General features: G+C 37.6%; 1 protein-coding gene across 8 annotated transcripts in view; it reads left to right on the forward strand.

Annotated features, from left to right (window-relative positions):
• Positions 1 to 22,596, forward strand: part of BANP (BTG3 associated nuclear protein) — a 146,349-nt gene that overhangs the window by 56,673 nt on the left and 67,080 nt on the right. For 5 of the 8 annotated variants that reach the window (XR_014589051.1, XR_014589053.1, XM_083851760.1 and 2 more), the window contains 4 exons: positions 7,829 to 7,996; positions 17,445 to 17,575; positions 19,694 to 19,765; positions 21,713 to 21,757. Coding sequence is in view for 5 of the 8 variants with exons in the window: in XM_083851760.1 (XP_083707886.1) it covers positions 7,829 to 7,996; positions 17,445 to 17,575; positions 19,694 to 19,765; positions 21,713 to 21,757 (416 nt within the window). In the remaining 3 variants the exon portion in view is untranslated. The remainder of the gene's footprint in view (positions 1 to 7,828; positions 7,997 to 17,444; positions 17,576 to 19,693; positions 19,766 to 21,712; positions 21,758 to 22,596) is intronic. The other 3 variants (XR_014589052.1, XM_083851763.1, XM_083851764.1) reach the window with 1 other exon arrangement.

A 22,596-nucleotide genomic window follows, 5' to 3' on the forward strand; every position in this document is an offset into this window, starting at 1 on the left:
GAAAGGTGGAAAGGTGTCCGATTGTAGGACCTCTTCCGTTTTAGAAAAGGAATTGGTGGAATTTGGAGATGATAGATGCTTAAAAAAATAGATATTTTTGTTCGTGAAACTTCTGATAGGGAATATAGACCTGGATGATTCTTTTCAATTTGTTAAACAAAGGGCATTTCAAACAATTTTTAATTTCATGTTTCCACTGGTTCTGAAATTCATTAAAAAAAGTACTCAGCTAAATATTCTAAACAAATATTAATGAAATATTCTGACAAATTAACTTTTAATAACTTAAAATTAACTGTTAACTATTTTGATAATTGGATGTTAGTAGGTAACATTCAGGCTTATATTAGTTATTAGTTCTTTTGAGGAACACAGTGCATTGAATTATGAGCCAGAGCTGCACATTAGCATCAAGAAGGTACTTCCTTTTTTCAGGTAACATTCAGGTTTCAAAATGCTCCAAGTTTTCTTAAAATAAGATATTTTATCTGCATTTTTACAGAGTAAGAACAGAGAAAGAAATCTCACGCCTTTTGGGTTGTACTGATTAAATAAAAAAGCAAACAAAAAACACCTAAAAAAAAAAAAAAAGGCAAACAAAAACTACCTATCTGTATGTTGAAGACAATGTATTTTACTGAAGCAGAAAGACCTGTAGCAAGCACTTGCAAAAGGTCTCTTGTCTGCAGAAGGCCTTTGATCTGGTATCCTTGAGACAAATGCAAAAATTAAATGTGGTTTCAGTTCTGTCTGCATGCATCCAACAAGTTGTCAGATCCGCAGCGCCAGATTGATGGAGAAAAGTTATAATGATCGAGGCAGGGAACAGTCCACTTTCACTTTAATCTGTTATTTGAGACACCAGCCTCTAAGTACAAATACTTCTTGCACTGTTTGGTAGTTATTTAAACAAGTTGATTTCTGAAATGTTTCTTCAAATGTGATAGACTAATTTGACACTACTTCTGAAAACTTTCTTGCCTGTTCTTCCAAATGGTTTAGTGTCCTAGTTGCACAGAATTGTAATCAGTAGATTGTCTAAACACTGTAGTTAGTGTTTTATAAATAGTTGCTGATTGTAGTTTAACAATTCCTCTCTCTTTCTCTAATGGTGCTATGTTAAAATGCACCCTTTTGATCCCAGAATGTATTCCTACCTGCCAGATACTTAATTTGAACTTGGCTTTGTTTTAGCAGCTGAGATGAGAAAAGCTCATTTTTTATTATCAAAAAGTCATAAGTTGTTAGTTTTCCTGAAATAACTAAAACATACTGCTTCCACTTATACTAGAAATACTGTATATTATATATATATTTTTTTTTATCCTGAAAGGTACCCGATCCCATTGCTTGAGGCAGTTGGTCCGATACTGTCTGGTGGTACTGGTAATTGTAAGACCTGTGTTACTGTGGTTTTGGGGAGTGGGAAGGGGACGCTGTTAGGCTGATGCCAGTTCAGCCTACAGAGCTTTGTATTGTAGTCCTGCTTCTATTCCAGTTATCTTGTAAAAGCTACGGAAATACAATACTTAGAATCTGGTTCCTTAATGGGCTGACATATATATTTATATAACCCCACATCGCGATGGCATCTGGAAGCCAGCAGAATTGTGCTGAGCAATACACTCCTCCAAAGACCGTATATTTCGGTGTCCCTAATGTTAGTCCTTATTCCCTAAATTGTATAATCACATGCTTACATTTCAAACCAGTGACTTCACTGAGACTTTTTACATCTGGAGTGTTTACCTTGTACATGCCTGCTCTTTAAATTATATCCTTAATGGTATTTAGGAATGTCCTTACTTTCTTACCATGACAGATTTAATTTTCTTACCGTAGGTAAACATTTATGGGTATTTGTTATAAGATCAGCAGTTACACATTTTGTCCTAAAGTTACTGAAGATAAGATTCCTCCCATGATCTCTAGTATAGGGTTGAGTTTCTGTTGTCCAGGTGGAAAGGGATTTGATTAACAGGTAATTTTGAGGTGTATATATTATTATAATTTAGTTGAAGTGTACGGTAGAATAACCCACTTTTCACAGGATCTTATTTACACAAATCCTCTTAAAGCATATCTTCTGCACCTCGGAAAACAGGGCATTTGTTCTCCTTAAAAGCTGACGATTGGAATTTTCTTTAAAAAGTTCAGACTTCATCAGCAGCTAGCAGTTATATTTCAATATTTGACTGTTTACATTATAGTGGTTACTGACGAAGGTTTAGTAAACCCTTCCTTAGCTGTGTGTAGTAGAATAGGATTTCAGTTGTATTTGAGACTTCTCATATGTACCCCGTGGATATAATTTGTATTGTAAAGGGCGCATGCTGTAGTCACAGATAGTCTATATACTTAGAGTTGTTTGAAAAGTTTGAATTTAATAGTTAAAGGAACTGTAAGAGTAAAATGGAAAACAGGCATTGTTTGGTAGCTGCATTGTTTTTCCCTCCTCCCTCTCTCCCTGTTTTTACCGGCTCCCCCCATCCCTTTTTGGATGTCGATTAGCCTGTTGATTAGACCCGACTGACGGTCACCAAGCACGTGGCACTGGAAAAGCTGCCAAAATTCTGCCATCCTCCAGCTGAAGCGGGACCAGTTTTCCACGAACGAGGATGCTGCTGCCCTCCGCTCCTGCATCCCTTTGCCCAGCCCCAAGCACTTTTGGGTTTCAGAGGGGAGCCACCTCCCAGCCGTGGAGATCGTACAGCCCCCTGCCTCCTCCCAGCTGTCAAAGGAGTAAACAATTACTCGTTTAAAATTGTTTCAATATGGCCAATGCATGACCGTAATTATATTTGAGGAATTGAAGCCCGAAGGCGCAAGAAGGAACTTCAGAGGTGCCTAATTTTTTCTCCGCTGTTCAAGTACTTAGTATGGCAGATTTCATTGTCATACGCTATTTGTTTAATAAAAAGAACTCCAAATGTATGAGCCTTATGTGAAAAAATGTGTTTTATTAGCCAAAACCCCAAATAATCGCCCCTTTTCATGATTAAGTGCAGGCAAAATCCGAAGCCCTTATTTTTCATGATATCCATCTTATTCTTGCCAATTAAAAAAATGATTCCATTTATCAGTTTAATCATTTGAATTTGAATTTTGAATGTGACACCCTCTTGCTTTTTCTGTAGACTTTAAAAATAATATTGAAGTTGAAAGTGGAAAGAACGGTTAACCAAGTCTGTTTGGATTACACATTAATGTAAGGGTCTGTATTTTACATATTTTGTAGGTTCTCCAGGGGTAACACTTTCCCTAGTCTTTCAAAATCAACAGTAAAAGAGGAAGAATCTCTGCCATCTCAGTACAAAGGGCAGCAAAGGGAATTCTGCCAACTCCATGAATAGAACGATTTACCTTTTAATTTTTCTAAATAAATCTGGTTTTCCTGGAGAATGGGAATCAGCAGGACACGGCGATATCTAAATGCAAGCTGTTGACATGAAGTTTGTTTTTTAGCAGGCTGATACTGAATGTGATGTCAAGATAGAATATTTCTTGTCTGGTTTTGATACTACAAATGCCTTCTCCTCAATTTGTTCTTAATTAAATTTCTTTACAAGTTAATGTTTTCTGCGGATTGCTTTGTCTGCTGCCTGACTTTTGACCTTTAAGAAAGAGAGGATTACTTTCTCAGAAACATTGTTTTCACTTTTTCCTTAATTAGTCCTCTTCTCTTAAAAATAAAAAATAAAAAACTGAGAACAAACATTTTGTACATTAGCTGCCCCAAAGTTTGGGAAGGCACAGTCGTTCCAAACACCATTGCTGACGATCTCTGTGTTTACACTAGCTCATCTTCACTGTCTTTCCCAGCTTGTTTTTCTATGAACCACAAAAAGATTTATTTTGTGGTGCACAAGGAGCATTCTAGAACTTAGTGTCATTGTTTCTTTTAGCTTTATAGGAACTTCAGCTAAAACGTAGCCAGAACTAGTGCCGTGTTTCTAATCTAGGGTCTACATTTAGTACGATGCACCTGTTACTTTTAATGCTGATTTATTTAATTTTCGTGATGCACATGTGCTTTCCTCCTAAGCTTTTGCTCGATAAGATTAAATGTTGGTTCTTGCAATCCAAAGTGATTTCCTCTGTGTGCATTTTGGATGCTCCGTGTCTCTGTGAATTCTTCTTGCAGACCTTTTTGTCTCCCAAGCTGCTGCTGGTATTTATGTTGCTCATAGAAGTTGCTCAAGCTCTTGCAATCTATTAAATAACCGAACTATTTTAAGTCTCTGGTGTGTTTTCAGAGAAAGCTTTTTTATTTTCTTTCTTTTATTTTCAGGAAGAGAGGTTCCCAAAGAAAGCAAGGTTCGGACACTTAGTATTTAAAAACAAGCACATCCTTTGTTTTGGATGTGACCAGCAACCATCCATTGTCCTAAATAAAAAGATCTCTAAAAACACAGCCAGCCATCCTTAGGCGATCTAAATCCTTTGCTTCACTCTTGTGTATGTGCATCTGTCTTCCCAAGTACCGTTGTCTTTTTGCCAAAGTGCTGAATTATATTGCTGAACGTATTTTAATGTGTTTTTATCAGGGTTGTTATGTGGCTCACGGATACTGTGCTGCTTACAAATTACGATGCTTCATGCTGCTTTTGACTAGTAAATGTTCTGAAAAAGTCAAATCTCTTCTCACTGAAGCACCGATGTCTTTTCCAATAAGGACTGCCCCAAGTTAAAAGTCTCCTTGGCAGTATCTTGCTTTATTCCTGCCTTTCAGACTTCTTTTTTGGCATTTGACAGACTCAGAACCAGCCCCCGAGCTGAAAGCTCTCGTACATGTGATCAGTTATGGGTAAAAAACAAAGTCAGCACACTTACGTTTGCAAATATTGTTTGCACATGTTTTTGCGATGGATCTCTCTACCGTAGGTAACTCGTATTTCTATTGGTGTGGTGAAGTTTGTTCTCAGAACGTGTATGTACTTCACAAACACTCCACTGTCATAGCATTAGATTTTCCATCAGCTATCAGTGGACTGTTGTGAAATGTGGCTGCTAAAAACCTGTTAATAGAGTAACGCTTTAGGTTATAGTATCGGCTAGATAGATCTCTACATCTGAAACTCGTTTAACCTCTATGTCAACTATCGTTGTATTTAAGTGCTAATTTTTCATGCCTGATTTGCGCACGCAGTTACTGTGACGGAGCGTGCAGTTTGGGGGAAGGCCTGCGCAAACAGCAGGCCTGTCGTCTGTACCAGTGTTACGCCTGTGACCACAGGAACAGCTAAGCAGGAATTTCATGAATAAGGGAAAAGAAATACACCTGGCTTTGACAGTCTGTGCCTGATGCCTTGGCTCTCTCTAGTCTAAAATCACCTCTAAATCTGACTCTACCCCATTTAGCTTGTCGTCTGTTATCCCCTCTGCGGTCTCTCCATGAAGGTGGTGGTCTCTCTGTCCATGTTAATTAAATCATAGCTTTTGTGGTCAATAAGTAGAATGCCTTTTCTTGTCTTCCATCTATAGAGCGATTTTTTGATCATTTTATGTCTCACCTCTGGCACCCATCGTCTTTCTCAAGCTCTTGTCCTACAGGCCTTGGGTCTCCTAGTATGAACAGCTCACTGCACACGAGGCTGTCATGTCCCAAATAATTTATATTGCTATTAATTTCTGTTTGAATTAAGTGACATCTTGGAATATCCCATGGATTATTACACTGTAATAGTTAAAATTCCTAGCTAGGCTGCTTTACTGTGAGAGTTTTCTTGGACCTGCAGTCAATTCAGTCACTTTTCTAACGGCAGCATGCAAGATGAAAGTCATTAAAATGTATTTATGAATAAAATATGGACACTTGTTCAGAATAACACAGTCATATGCTCTGTGGTTATGTAGGACTCCACAAGTACTTCGTATGTCCTGACAGCTGCAATCATATAAAGAGTTAAAACACAACTATTTTTATTGGACATTACTGCAAAGATTTATAAACCCTTTTCTCTGTGTAGTGCGTATTAGTAATAGATTGCACTTGGAGAAATGTGGTCTCAGTATTTACAGTACAGTATGTGCTTTCCTTTTGCTGACACCCATGGAAAGGAAACTGTTGCACAGCAGCAGATGATAATTTTAGTCGGTTTTCCTCCTTCCCTACTCCCACCCTCATTTTGGAGACATAATGCAGGGGTTGTAAAGCAATCTCTAAATAACGGGCCTACTGTCACTTGCCAGTGAGGGATCTTGGGCTTTTAAAAGAGTTTTTGAGTTGGCTTTTTGATGCCAGTGCTTTCCTCCTCTATGTTCTAATGGCTCTTGGAACAAATCTCAAGTAAAATAAGTTAGAGCATCAGAAAATAGATGATTGAAAAATGGTTAAGAATTAAGAGATGCAGCATTCCTCTTGCCTACGTTAGATCAGTTACCTGTGAATTTCAGATTCTGAGGGCTCTCAGCTCGGTCGAAGTGCAGAGCTCTTAGTTTGTGTAAACCTGGCATTCTGCTGCCCTAAGCTTCAAATCTGTTGTCCTACGTGAGCAGCCTGTATCCCGTTCAAAGGACTATACAACAGCTTAAGCGTGTATTTAACTGCTTCGCTTAAGTATTTCAGGATCCTATTTGAGAGTAAATTTGCAAACCCAGTAGGTTGAAAAGATGGTTTTATTTTGCAGCGTACGGAAAGCATTTGATACAAAAAGGAATACAAGAATCTTAAGGGGTCCTTCAAGCACAGCCACATTGAGTAAAAACAAATATTACAGCTTTGGATTGATTTTTAACTGCTTTATTGCAGATCTAAATCTGAAAAGCTTAAAAGTAATGGAATTGTAAAGACTGTTAAATGTTTGGATAGTTCTAGTTTACTTCACAGTTCAAAAATTTGGATTTAATTTTTTCGAGTGTTTTTTCTGTAGTCATGAGAATCACAAATTTCTCTTAATACACTCAAATGCCCTCAACTGTAAATGCTTTAAGCAAAATATAAACCACTGTAAGGCTTACAATAAAACGGTAGAAGTCTCTAGCAGTACGAGGAGTGCCTTGAAAAAGCTACCAATGTACGGCATATTTCCTTCTCAATTTTAAACCATTTGTCCAGATGTTGAAGTGAGTATTTTTTGGACCCAAAATCGTAGTTTTGCTCCATTTCTTGTACGATTAGGCTTCCACTTCGATTGCAGAGGTTGCAGACATTAATGAACCGGGTTTGAGTTGGCAGCAGAGCTCGATCTGCATGAGCTTTGTTTCAAAATACTCAAGCAGTTCAACTTGCAAGTCAACGTTATTTTTTTATAACGGTTTGGCAACTTAGCACTAAATGCTGGAAAGTGCAGAATGTGGCTCTTTACATGACTTAAGAGTAGTAGCATCATTTTCAGAAGATTTGAATTTTGTGCTGTGTTTTTGTTGGATTCTGATGAATCTTGCACTGAGCTTTAAGAGTTTGTTTTATATGAAGCTTTATGTAGTGCTGGACTTATGCATAAATATCATGGGCACTATCAGCAATCAATAAAACTTTATCCAGTTTGGGTTTAGGAGGACTGGATCCTTCTGTTTCAGTGTTGCTCATCTGAAATATAAAAGTGCGGTTTACTTGGATGGAAGTGTAGATTGGGAAGTTTCATAGTGGTGACACTTCTAAAAACACAGTTGTGTACATATGTGTGATTACTTAATTTTGTGAACAGCTGTTTAAATCTCACCACTGTATAGCTATGGCATATTTCGTAATGTCATTGTATTTCTTTAGGCAGAGCTGCTCTCTTACTTTGTTCACCTTGTGTGCGTGACTGTGTCATCCATGCATTTTCCTGAAAATACAGATTTGTGCTAGTTTCCATCCCTTTGTGTTTCTCTCTAATTATAGGTCATCTATTTTATAAATTTGGAATCACAGAATCTGACTGGTATCGAATCAAGCAAAGCATAGACTCCAAATGCCGAACAGCTTGGAGGCGGAAGCAGCGAGGCCAGAGTCTTGCCGTGAAAAGCTTCTCCAGGCGAACGCCTTCATCGTCATCTTACGGTGGTTCAGGTAAAAAAAAAAATAATAAAAAGTTTCCAGAGACATGGAAACTTATAGTAATAATGCCATTTGTTTTTTAATATACCTTGCAATGATTTTTATCTTAAGCTATAGTTACAACAGGTGCATATTTTGCCCACAAATTCAAATATTTTTATGTAAAAAATATAAATGGGGAAACCCACACTTTCGATTCGTTTTTCTTTGGAGTGAATTTTGTATTATTGCTTGTGTTTTCTGAAGTACCATTTATCATTGGCAAAAAGGCCTCTCCGTTACAGTATGAACATATGTCTGCTGTACTCCTCAAGGAGTGACTGCAGTATTCGTTTTCTAACTGAAGCCAGCCACTCATAGTTAAATCACCGCGGGCTTCAGTGCAAGCCAGCCACCTTCTGGTACATTCAGAGTCTTTGATAGCCTCCTGGGGCTTGTACCATAGTTGGTCCCTTGCAGCATGAACATACAATACTGTTTCATCTACAAATTGCAGTCCTGCTCCTGGCTGAGATGCACTGTTGATCCAAGAAGAGAAGTAAGAGGTTTGTCTTTGTTCACAAAGAGAGGAGGGAGAAGGGAGACTGTCTCTAAACCAGTAGTAAAATAGGGATTTGTCAGAAATTAAAGTGTAGTATATTCTGGTGTGTGTGAGAGATTAGCTTTGTTGATTTGTACATACTCTGAGCTCCTGGCTTCACTAGTGTGGTTGGGACTGTCCCTGCCCATGTGCTAATTGGAAAAAATTCACAAAGTGCATCATCATATATATATCTTACCACGTTAAACTATGAGGAGAAGGTCAAAATATTTATCTGCAACTGATGTTCATAAGTGGAGTCAAGTGAATAAATCTTCCTCGGTGTGCTAACACTATTTAGTAGGACGTGCTAAATTTTGTTCATAAAGTATCATCCTCTGAAGAAATTAAATATGTTGTAGCTGATTCTATATTTCCACATAGGTGCGTAGGCATGAATAATAATAACAAATGAAAAATACTGACCTAAGAAGTGTTCTCATAGGACATTTCTGGCTCATGCTTTTAATATAAAGCAGTGTTACGGGACATTTGTACATCATATATTAAAAACAGTGTTTTGGAAGTGAGCCCAAAGAAAAGGAAGTAAGTTTATTTGCCTGCATAAAATTTTTGGTTGCATGTTAACACTAACCACTGTATCTCATGCAAAGAATGCCAAAATCTGCTTTCAATGGAAAATTTTATGTGCTGGAACTGGGAATCATATCCAAAATCCTCAAATTAAAACAACTAATCAACCTAATGATAACCATAAGCCATATATGTTGATGGGATTTTTATTTTCAGTCTCTTTAGAATAAAAATGCAGTAGTAAGTTGATATTATAGGCCTGTGCTCATTAGGCTGTACCCATTGACTTTTGTTGAGATTTATTATTAAAAAATGCTGATCTTTAATCTCCTGTCTTTAATCTCCTGGTTTGGAGATTTGGGGAGGCCGTTATAGAGATGTAAAACACAGAATCAGGCTCAGTGAGTTCTTGACATTAGAAGGCTGTAAGGTGTATTTTTTTTTTTTGCTAAGCTGAAAACTCCAATTTTTTTCATTGCAGGCTGGTCACAGTTTCACAAACCCCATTTGTGAATAAAATGTTCCATGGGTACAGACACCTGTGCTGTCTGAGCAGGCTGGAGCAGCGTGGTACAGACACACAGGAGGTGGTTCTGCAAAAGTCACTGCGGTGTTTCAGGTTGTGCACCCAGGTTTTCTGCCACCTGGGCCTCTCACTGTACCACCTGTCTCAGCTCCCAAGTCCCCTGGATAGCACATTGGTGACTGCAAGTCCTTAGGAAGATGTCTTTGGTCCTAAATCTGATGAAGGTCAGCTAAGGCATCTTGACATGTCATTTGCAGGACTATATATATATATATAAGCTGTGCAGCCAAAAGTGGAGTACTGGCAATAGCATTAACAGCTGCGTTTGGTAATGGTACATGAAAATGTTCCACGAATTCAGAGTTTTTTGTTAATTTTCTTTAAAATATTGCTCTTACTCAGAATGTCATTGGCATCGTTTTCTGGGAGGCTATAAAGATTGTTAGCTGAATTCACCACTGCTTTCACACCCACTGTGAAAAAGTAGAAAAACAGCCCGCTTCTCCAAATCGGGCGGTCCTTTAAAAACTAATTTGCATTCCAAAATCAGGTGGGTGAGGATTTTCACCCGAAGAAAGAAGAGGTATGAGGAAAAGGGGGAGGGTTGGGATGAGGGGCTGAATGAGGGGAAAAAAAGAAAAGATAAAAGGCAACCACAGGGGTTCACACACTGTCTGAGGAGGTAACTTTTGCACGACAGGGCTGTAATTCCACTGCTCTGTTCAGGTAACTTCGTGAACCTCTCAGACTTTGCCTTTGTGGTTTGACATCTCTGGAAGCCCTCGATGGAATTACAGCATCATAATTCACAGGCATCTGTTCCTTATTATATACACTGTATAGTGGATATAGCAGAATTCCTGCTGCCAGCTAGCAGGAAAGAGAAGTAATATTTCACAGCTCTGAAGTAAAGGAGGTCTGTATTTCACAGTTATGACAACATAGCTGTCAAATATGGCTTTTTAAAGTGTTACATATGAACCCAGACAGTTTTTATGGTAGCGTTTGTTTCAGGGGGCAAGTTAAGGTGAGCCTTGAATGCTCTGGAATTCAGCTACTTGAGAAACTGTCTTTCCCACTATTGTTAGTTGTAGCTGTTAAGGTCAGCTCCTGGGTGCTGCACCCTCCATCAGAATACCCGTGGTTGGGTCCACCGAGTCGGTACGTACCTAACAGGCGTTTTGGTTGTTCATCTGTTTGGCGAAATACAGCAGCTCTCTCGAAAGGTAGCACTTAAAGTCAAACAAATAAATCATTGTGAATGATTCCTGTGTTGTGTTTACACTAAAAGACAGAAGGCTGCAAAGGCTGCATGGATATGCAGCATAGTTTCTGGTGTAACATCTTCATGGGCTCTAAAAAACACATTGCGCCCCCAGATCAAAGATGATAAACCTCAACTATTTTTAGGAGTACTTAAGCCCTCTGATTTTCAAAATGATGATAATTTCCCAGGGAAGTTTTAGGGCATACTCTGGAAAATTTTCCCATAGCCTTTACAAAGCACTGCTTTTAAAGATGCTCTGTTGCCATCAACAGATGCCCTGAGTAAATGCATAGTATCGTGGTGTCTGCCATGCAGCTGAGCTGTTCTGAAAACATCATTGGGATGTTTAAATGTGATTTTGAGGGCCTGAGTGTGAATAAATGAACACCACATTCCCTGCACGAACCTTTTCCGCAGTTTGGTAGTGTTTTTCTGATTATGAACTTGTAATATATTGTAGCTTGTATTAAAGTTGGGATCAAAAGGTGGACCAGAAAAGACTCCAACCCAAACCAGTTGTTTGGCTTGAATATTTTTTCAATATTTTTTCTAGGTAGCTTTCTATTATACCTTACTGTAACAATACATGTTTAAATCAGCAGGAAGTTATTGGCACTTTCTTCAAATGCTGTAAAGGAACGCTGTTCTCCTATGTAGAAGCATAGAATAATAGGATATCCTGAGTTGGAAGGGACCCACAAGGATCATCGAGTCCAACTCGGTGTGTATCAGAATATTTCCTTAAATGTTGCTGTGCTAGAAGTCTAGAATAGCTTCACACTTTTCTGTTTGGCAGCGAAAAATTGTTGAACATCTCTACATACCAGTTTAAATAGTGTTTGTGTTAGTTTGTGTTAGTTCTTGAAATAGTGTCAAATCAGCATGGTCACTGCTCTGCTGGACTTCTCCCGTGAATTAGGGGACTTGATTTTACAGAGCTGCTTTTTAGAAGCGATTAAAAGAAAAAAAAACAGCAGTCTGAAACTCGCCTTCTGCAACCTGACTTCTGTTTCTCTGGCTCTGAGGAATTTTAAAGTTGGTTGAACACGGGAACAGGTTGCCCAGAGAGGTTGCAGAGACTCCATCTGCAGCTGGTCACGGTCCTGAGCAACCTGTTCTAGCTGAGCACAGTCTGAACACGGAGGTTGGATTAGGTGACCTCCAGGGGTCCTTAACAGCCTCATCTATTCTGCGATTTTGTGCTTCTTATGAGCACTGAGTCACTGCACACAAAATAAATAATTCTGAAATATTTACATCTAAAAAGGGTTGCTATTCTTCAGCTTGTTTCTTCTGCACTTGCTGGACATGTCAAAACTTTTTATGCTCGTTGTGCATAAAAGCCTTATGTAGCGTGTGGCTTTGATTTGCATTGTGCACTTAAAAATGATAACAGATTTCCTCCCTCTTCTGTTTATCGTAAGGAAAAATTAGCTGTGGAAATGCCATAGAAAGCAAACGGCTGAGTACATCGTCCTTACGTAGACCTGACAAGTTTTTAGCACTGTAACTCTGTGATACTGTTCGAGTGTTAAGAGCTGAAGAGGAAGTGATCTGCAGACAAAAAACATGTCTAAGGAAGCTGGTGGGAAAAGATGAATGAATGCCTCTTCTGTCCTTCACCCTCAAAGACATTCATTAAGATTGTTCTATGTTTAATTGACTATGCAGATTTACGGTAGCCGCAAGATTTATGGGTTGCATAAAGTTGTTGTAGCAGACAGTTAAATGAAGGCAGAATTTGTTTCCTGTTTTTTCCTGTCTTTTCCATTCGAAGCCGTTGCCTTTTGTTGGACTTGAGGTATTAACTGCAGTGAATTGCTCCTCTCAGAGCCAACGTGTTAGTCTTTAATGTGTGCTTTTGTCCCTCATTTTTCCTGATAGGAGTTGTACACACAGCTGCCATGATAATTTAGCTAGATATTCTTTTTAAAAATGTTAGCAGTCTGCGGAGGGAAGGGAGTAGGAAATGAGTTTTTTGAGAGGAGGATTAATTGAAGAGTGCCATCTCTCCCTTTCTTTTAATTTCTCTTAAGATTGTTAAAGCTGTTATCACCATTTTCCATGTTGGAATTATTAATTAGGTCTATGACTTTGGGATTTACATGTAGATTTGGGCTGAAGGGCTCAGCTCTGCCAAGATGTCACACATGAAAATGGGTATTGCAGCCAAATCTTCAAGCTGCTCTGCAAAATTGGAGTGCTGGAGCACTCCTGAGTCAGGCTGAGATAATGGTTTACAGGATACAGATTTATTTCTGTGAATTGCTCAGCAGTGGGGCTTTATCCTACTTTGTGTTACTTCGTCCTACTTCTATCTACCCCTTAACCTTTCCTTGCTAGGAAATCATATCAAGGAAGTGAGAAAACACAAGCTAGGATGTAAGCAGAAGCATGGAGCTGTGAAGCCTATAGGCCAGTAAACCAGCTTTGAGTAATGGTACGTAAGTAAGGAATCTAAACTTGAATCCCGTCTGCTGCAGAATCCGTACCTCCTCCGTTTCCTTCCAAAATGAGAAGCCAGATGCTCAACTGATAAATGTGAAGTATAACGAGAATAGGAAGGAATTAGAAAATGCCAAATGTTTTGCCTTTGATGTGAGGAATTTTTAAAATTGATCTTAGCTGAAAGTTAAACGCATACTCTTGAAACAGTTACAAATTACATTTGTCTGACAAATCTAATCTTGCTCTGAAATGTTTGAGAAAGATTAGCTTTGAAAAATGAGACGAGTAACTTCTACGGAGGGTAATTTTGCCAACTCTTGAACGTTTGTCTGACAAGACAGACTTACTTAAGCTAAATTTTCGTTGACTCACAAGCAGACACAGTAAATAAATGGAAAATGTGAAAGGTCCGATTTCAGTTTGTGAGGAAGGAATATTTCAGCAGTTACTTTTTTCTCCTGTATCGCAACTTAACCACCTGTGGAGTGGTCAGTGCCACATTTTCTGTTCTCTGGATAGCTCCAAAGCTCTTCCCTCTCACGGAGGATGCTTTGGGGATGCCCCAGGTCAGGTGCTCGGTATTGGCACTATATCCGCCGTTCGGGTGATGTCGAAATACCCCTAAGAAGTGCAATGGAAGACTTCACGGCAAGAGTTCAGCTGTGCAGTTTCTGAGTGCCAGGGATTCTCTAATATATCAAAGCTGTAAATGTGAAGCCAGATAGTTTACATGATAGTGATTTATAACTGTTGACATATCCTCTATTCAAGCTGTGCGCTATTCATGTTTGTGTTTATTTTTAATGGAGAATGTTTAAAAATGGATAAATATTACTTTTGTCTGGTCAGATATTTAGAGAAAAACAAATGTAAAAGATGTGTTTTTAGACACTGCTCAATCCTCTTCTTTATTCCTAAAAAGAAAAAAAAGGTGGGGAGGAGGAAGGAAAGACTGTGGTTGTTGCACTGAAGTCAAACCGGAAAACTATTTGTAGGTAACCATAGTAGGTTAGGTAAGATATACAGTATGACTGCATTCAGTGCATATCTTCTCTTCCCAGTTCTGAACAGCTTAATAATTTCTGGCATCTGTGAAGCAAAAGATGTTTTTTAAATAAAGTTTAAAATGCATTTCAATATGTGCATATAATATATATATATTATGTGCATATATATATATAAATATATATATATATAATTTACCTGCTGGTGCTTATTTCTTTGATTTCACTTTATTGCATAACTTCCCCAAACAGAAAATGAATGCTAATTATAAACGCATCTTAGTGTGTTCTCAGAAGTATAGCATTGCAGTTTGTGTAGTGGTACCTTAAGCTACAGGAAAAGTACTGTTAAAAAGTTATTAAATCTGGAAGTGAAACAAGTATCTAACCTCACTTGTGTCCCAAGTCCAGTTTTGCGGTTAGTGATGTGTATGCATATCTATATATACACTCAAATGTGTGTGTGTGTGTGTATATATATGAAGTTATGTATATATACACGCACACATCTAAGTGAAGGATTATGTATTTGGACACCATGGTTTGACCAGATGGTGAATTGCAGCTCAGCTGTTGAGTTACTTAGTGGGAGACTGGGAAGACAAAATCACAGCTGTACGGACCAGCAGTAGCCTCTAAGAAGCAAGATGAGTAACAGTGGGCATTCTTAGCCATTTAATATCCTCACAAAATGCTATTTTATGAAATAAAAAATAAAGATTAATTGCATAAAGAAACTTGCTTGATGATCTAGTATCACAATTTGATCAAATCACATTTTTATTTGGCTGCCGCTGCAGTTTTTCATACCGCAGCCAGGACTTTTGTACTAGTTGTGATTTGTTAATCCAGTCCTGAATTCTTCACAGCAATACCGTACAACAGTGCAGGAAATACCAGGATTGTACAGTAACCGACTGGGCTATATTTAAGAAATGATGTATTTTTTTGGAGTTACCTACTAGTCAAACATAAGGTATTCAATAGATAGCAAAAACATGTACTCGTTATGTTTTACTGAGTTACTGCATTAGTGTTCTGGTTGTAGTTACGTATTTGCAGATTGTTGACATAATGACAGCTGTTTGGTTGAATTGTTAGACGACTAAACTTTTCAACAAATACGTAAATACTAGCTCGGCGGTATTGAATTAGTGTCCAATTCTCATGTTCAGACTTAAACTCAGAATTGTGTTTTTCCACAAACATTTGCAGACATGATGAAAAAAAAAACCAAATGGATAATTTTATTAAAGAACATTTCCATTAAAATATTTGTATGATTGGATAAAGCTCAGTCTTCTGAAAGTAACATTCTGTTTCCAGAATAAATCTTAGGGTATTAAGTAGAGGTATTAAAAATTTATGAAAACCAGAACCTGGTATGTTGGTTCAGTAACCATCCATCACATTTAAAAAAAAATACATCAGCCATCAATCATCTCTGAGCAGGATGAAGCCCTTGTAGTCTTTATTTAAACAATACATAACATCTTGTAAGAAAATTATCTACAATGGAAGTAGAGTGACACTGTTTCTTAAATATTTTCATTACAGTTTCCTGTACTTGGACAGTTTGAAAGCCCTGTAGTATTGAATGCTACTGCGTGTTAGATCTTAATGTGTTTTATGTTACCATGTAGCATAAGTCATGGTCAGAGCAATAAATACTTGCGAAAAATTGTAAAACAAATGTAGCACTTCAAAGGTTTCGTATGATATATTTTTGTAGCATAGCAAAAGAAAACCATTAAACTGATTATGGAAATACTGTATATAAAAGCCTTGCTTCATATTCGTTACTCTAAAAGACTTAGGATGGTCCAGTTCTCCCAGTTGTCTCAGATTAAAACCAACCAAACAACAAAACTGGGACTCACACTGAATCTTTCTAATTTGCATGATACTGGGACGTTGTGAGGATTTTCCCAGCAGTGTGTACTTGACCTTGTCACATGCTGCTGAAGTGTCATTGTGCTGTAAGCTCCTCTGCCTTTCCTGACTCTCAAAAGGAAATGGGGTATCCAGTGGTGGTCACCTGCTGGTGGTGGATTCCACAGAATCGGCCTCTTATTCCAGTTCAACCTCTTAGTACAGACATTATTAGTCTCAGTATCATTGACCCCCAAATGCATAAAAACTTCAGGTTACAAAAAATAATGGTTTGAGTGGTTGTATATAACAAAATAATTTTAGTTCTTTTTACTTGCATTTTGCCTCTTACATTTATGACGTTCTTTTCCCTGAGGCCAGAAAGCCTATAAATAAACATACAGTATGTCAACTTCTAATACAAGTTGTTATCCTCTTGAAATCATGCGATGGTTTTCCTGGTGAGTGACACAGTGACCAGAAGAAAGCGGTCAGGTCCTTTGGTCTTATCCTCTGCGTACGTTTTCACTAGGAGCACTTTCAGAACACTTTAATTTCCAGTTTGAGGTACTGTTTAAATTTCATCCAAGTCCAGAAATTGACCTGCTTTTTTTTTGTTAATTGAACTGCTTGTTTTGTTTTGTTCTCTTCCTTGAGACAGCCTGCAGTGTTGAGGCTTCTGTCTGGGACATCACATGTTCTGTCCTCTGTATTTGGAGAGGGAGAGAAAGTCTGTGTGTGTCAACACGAAAAATATAAGGGATTTTGGAAACTGGGACACTGTCATAGGATAAGACTATGTGAGAGTCAGCTTTGAGATGATTTAGAGGGTGATTTTTGCACATTTTTTTTTTTTTTACTAGTAGTAGAGCATGGTATTACAGTAAAATAAGCAGTAATATTTCTCAGCTACACAGGTGCACAAAAGAAAGTGATAAACTGCCTACAAACGTGTGTGTTTTTCCTGTGATACTACTTTTACATTTGCAGAACCCTTAATCTAGATTCAAAAGATACTTTGTCTCTGAGAAAGCTTACATTTAAAAACTAACCTTTGGGACTCCACTGGAACTTGTGCAGTGAACATGCATAAAGAATATTAAGGTATAAATGAGCTGCGTCTGCTTACTGACTGCATTTGTTTTCCACGTTTTTTAAGTATGCATTGTTGCATGGCCCCTGGCACGAGATCTGCAGATATGATAGAGCTACATTTTTGTCTCTTTCAGAGGGTCCGCAGAGCGCAGTTTCAGCTTCTAACGAGATCCAACAGAACCAGCCCCAGGCACTACATTATGCACTAGCCAATGCTCAGCAAGTCCAGATCCACCAAATAGGAGAAGATGGACAAGTCCAAGTAGTATGTACTCAACCTTTTCTACGTTATTCTATTTAAACAATCTACGTTACTGCAGACTTTGCTTCAGTTGAAATTTATTTATTTTTATGAAATGACCTATCATCAATTCTTAAGCATGATTTTCAGAAACTAAACATAGAAGTCGTATAAAAAAAAAAACACACAACTTTTAAAGGGTTATTTGGCAAAAATCTCAGTGCAGGATTTGCTCACAAAATTGTTACAGATAAATGCACGTTGATTAATCTGACTAGAATTGAGTAGTCAAGTCTCTACTTGGCCGTTTGCTTGCACAGTTACTATAATAATAGCAGACCTACAAAGTGTACAATTTAAATGTAAGAAGTAGTTCTGACTATGACATTCAAAACAAAACCACATTTGATTCATAGTCAGATTCATTTATTTTCATTTTTAAAAGTAACTGCATTCTAAAGCATTTTTGAACATCTGTTAGCTGAGCCCTTTACATGCGTATCCATTCAGATACACATATAAGCGAAAGTTATAAATACTTAACATTTGTTGACCATAAGACTCTTTATCAAAGACTCTTTATCCACTGCAACCCACGGCCTAAGTGTTGTCATCATTTGTCTTAAATGTGGGGAAGTCCCTGAAACAGAAGAAAGTGGTGCTGCTTTTTCGGTTAGAGGGAATGATGTGTATAGGTCAGTCTGAGTCATTAGTAGGGGAGTAGTCATCTATACTGCTGAATTGAACGCCAAGGATTTGCTGAATATCTCTAAACTTCAAGAGTTACGATTCAAAAAGATTTTGTTGGAATTTGTGGACAAACTAAACACGCTGTCCTTGAAGGCCAGCAATGTATCTGCAGAAGATGAGTGAGCAGTTCTTTTTTGGAATACTGTGTGATACAAAGGTGAAGAAAAGTCACCTTCTTCGCCCCTTTCCCCAGGAAAAAAAAAAAAGCTTATTTGAAAACACTATAAATGGATCTTTTAAATGTTCAGTGTTTTTTCCTGGGAGCCCTGAGAGCTTGATGTTAAGGAGGGAAAGTGATTCTAATCTCAACGTGGACTGGGCTGTGCTCTAATTTTATATACAGTCTCTATTGTCAGAGTGATACTTTCAGTATGTTTTTTCTCCCTATAAATAGACAGTTTCCTTCCAAAGGAAATGAAACTGTTTGAAATAGAGGGATCTGTGTTTCTTTGAAAATCACATGCAATTGTTCTTGTGTTATAAAATAAGAAGAGCCTTTGACAGAATTCCAAGTGATTATCTTTAATCTCTGTCTCATGCAAGCATATTAAAATGAACACAAAGCCTTATAAACCCTGAAGTAGGTTATTTAGAATCCAATCTCCCTTCAGGTACATCATAGTAGCAAAGACTTCTCACGGCTGGTCAGGGTGCATGAGGAATTCCTTCCACTTTCTTATCCGCATTTTGATCAAATGATAGGCACGATACCATTCTGAAGTGGCGGGTATGGCCAGCAACACAAAGCATTAACCTTATTAAAACCGTTAGGGCAGATTCTCAGCTAATATAAGCTAGTGTAACTGCATTCAAATTAATAACTTTGTGCCAATTTATAGCAGCTTGGGAGATGGTTGTTAGCATGGAACTGTACCTCACCATAACTTTGTGAATTTGTAAAGATTTATGGATACTTACAGGTACCTTCTAAAAATAACTATTCGTGAATAGTTTTGTCACATCTGTTTTGAGAACTGAGTTTCCAAGTTCTTTAAATGTGTTTCTTGTTTTGAACACACAGGTTTAGGAGACCTAATCTACCAAAGCATGTTAGTCTTACATTTTGTGTATCAGTCAAAAATTGCAGATGCTTCTTTTGTAGAGAAATGTTATTTAATTACATAAATGTTATTTATTGTTATGTCCATTTCCTTTTCCTCCTACATGAAAATGAATGATTTTCTCTTCAAAACTCACTTCACTTACACTTTGCATGAAAATATGGTGAAATGTGGTTACACTTTTTAAAAGCAATTTTTAATGTTTTTCATTTAGTATTTTGCTTCCATCTACAACTGTGAATCCATTAAGCTGCATTGAATCCAAGTTAATAGCTTCTTCCTCTAGTTTTGGTTTTCTTCTGATGCTTCCTGGTGTTTTCTTTTGTTGTGGATCCCGCAGGGACATCTTCACATAGCCCAGGTTCCTCAAGGCGAGCAAGTCCAGATCACGCAGGACAGTGAGGTGAGCCGAAAACATGGGTACCTATGGAGCAGGCATTGGCCTGGACATAGGGCCCCAATCCTAAAACCGTACCTCTGGGAACTGCTGCAGCATGCTACAGAGACTGTGAGGGTAGCAGTGACCGTGTGTGCTGGAGCCCGAATGAAATGTGTGCCCCAGCAGAAAATGCAATATGCTATTTGCCTTTTTTTTTTTTTTCTTTTTCCTTGGCCATCCAAGAAGGCTGCGTGTGTTATGTTAATGATTCAGGTATTAGCTGATGGTCTTCATTGGAGACAGAGTTTAGTACTTCTAGAGTGTTACAGGAAAACTGTAAGAGTGCTGTAGTCAAACTACATCTGTTAAAGCTAAATTCCAGATTGAAGTGAATTTACTTTCATTATGGATCAAGTAATCTGGCACTGCAGTATTTGCACTTCATATTTTTTTAAAATATGCATAAAAAATGCATAAAAATAGTGCAGTAGAATGGAAATGGATAAATCCAATACTGAACCCTCCATTTTCAACTTTTTTTTCCCCACTCAGGCAGAACTACTGAAGCCATCTCGATTTACCTGAGTGAGGTTCTTGTTGGTTATTTAAGAATGTATAGAGATTCCTAATGGCAAAGGCTGCTGTCAGATGTCTTTTGCTCTTAGAGTTTGTTTATATGAAAAAGGCGTAGCAAAATAAAGTTAAGCATAAATACAGACCACAATATTTACTCTGTTTGATTTCCCTGTAGAGTTTTTTTTAACTCAACATTAAGCATATCTGCTTGTGGGTTAGTTTAATTCATTTCCAAAGTACCCTAAATAACATCTCATAAAACCACTTATGGTTAGGAGGAATACTGATGACACAGGGGGAGGTATTGCAGAGTAAATATAATAAATATTATATAAATATTGCAGCTGAAGACAGTAGTCTTGACAGAGCTTGTCAGACCTACAGAAGAAAGGAAGGATCAGAATGTTTTGGGAATGCATAGTGTGCTATAATAAAGCTGAAGGAGTTTAAAAAGCCACTGGAAAAAAAAAATCGGATTCATCAGCTACTAGTTGTAAATGATCCTGAGGTTTAAACACGAGCGTCCATTGGTTGGGAGTTTCTTGAATGTAAGAATTTTAAGCACTACATTTGTCTGTGACAGATGAACACATCTGGTTTTAAATTTATTGCAATGTACACAGCTTCAAAAAAGACGATGTGTTGCCAGTAAAAGAAAATGTAGAAAATATGCAAATCAAAGAACGCAAATTCTTTCCTGAAATGTTGTATTTCACTGCAGTCTTGGTGTTAGAGTAACTGTTTTTTCTTAATCCGTGTGCTTTTAAGAAGGCATCACTGAGCATATGAATAAAAACTCAGTTTGTAATGACACTGCTTTCATTTTTAATTTTGTAGCTACAGTTTCCGTTAAAGTACGTTATTCAGAATTTTTTGTAGTAGATGTAATTCCTGTAGTAGAACTATATTTGCCTTTACTTTATCAAAATTCGATATCAAAAACACGTTAGCATAGGCAGCGACTTTATAACAGCAAATAGTGACTAGCACTCCAAACAAATAAATGTTACACTGCTAATGCTAGTTTAGTAAGGCTTTGACTTACATTTTCAGTTTTATATAAATAAGTAAAAATGAAAATCTTACCTCAAAGGCCATACAATCAGACTTTGCATAAAAGTGCTGTACATTACACACTAACTTTCAAAAATGAAAACATGTGGGTGCTGAAAAACCTCCTTGCTTTTTTAAAAGTCTGTTTATCCTCTGTGGTTAAAGTGCCGAGCATTGAAGTGTAGCTGAATTGCCAAAATAGCCCTCAGAAGAATTTCCTAAATTAATAGGTTTCCTTAATATTGAAGTTGTTTAATAATGAGATGAGAAACAGGCCTTTTTCAGGATAGAGAACTTTCTGAATTCCCAACTTGTATTTATTTTAATGCTCTTATTTTACAGGGAAACCTACAGATACATCAAGTTCATGTTGGTCAAGACGGGCAGGTAGGAACAGAGCTGAGTTTTAAGCAGCATTTTACTTTGTAATTGTTGTTGCAATTGGAATGATTTGGCATTATTTGTCTGTTTTAAAGAACAAAATCTGTTCTGGCCTTTGTTTACATAAAAACTTGCAAAATGAGAAAACAAACATAGTATTTTGTCTGAGGACTGAAAGTATTTGACCAAACTTATATCATTCCTCCTGCAATATACTTTATCCCTGTGTTTTATACTCTTTTTTTGGCCTCTTCACTCTTATGTTTACTAATGGGATTGATTATATTATGTACAGTATGTTCTTTTCTGTGTTATCAACTGTCACTGTGGCCAGATGTGGACTGCAGTCTGTGCAAACCTAAGAACGTTTATTGCTGAGGTTTAAGCAGCTATTTTTTCATTATATGGCTGTCTTGGGAGAAACTGATCTTTCACATCTGCTTTTGTTCTTTTTGATAAGATGGCTTTATTAGGTGCTTATGCATACATGAGGTAAGAAAAACGTTTTTACTTTGAGTGATGAGTCAGTAAGTGTTTAAATTAGCAGAATTTCCGTGTCAGGTGTTGGCAAAATTGTTAACATCTGATCTCAGACATGCTTTACTAAATGCTGAATTATTACAGTATCCACAGCACAAGAATATCCTGGTAGGAAGCTTTCTAGCCTGGCCACTTGAAAAAAATTGTTATGTTTCTTCTTGTTCGTGTTGAATAATAATAAGCTGTGAGACATATGGCTAGAACTTGAGTACTGCACTGAATTGAAAAGGCTTAGACCGCAAAGGTTCTTGAACTCTGAGGCCTTTAAAAGTTATTGGTACTCTGAACTTTTGACCACATACAGT

Source organism: Anser anser (genome assembly GCF_964211835.1).
Source record: "Anser anser genome assembly, chromosome: 11".
Lineage (NCBI taxonomy): Eukaryota > Metazoa > Chordata > Aves > Anseriformes > Anatidae > Anser > Anser anser.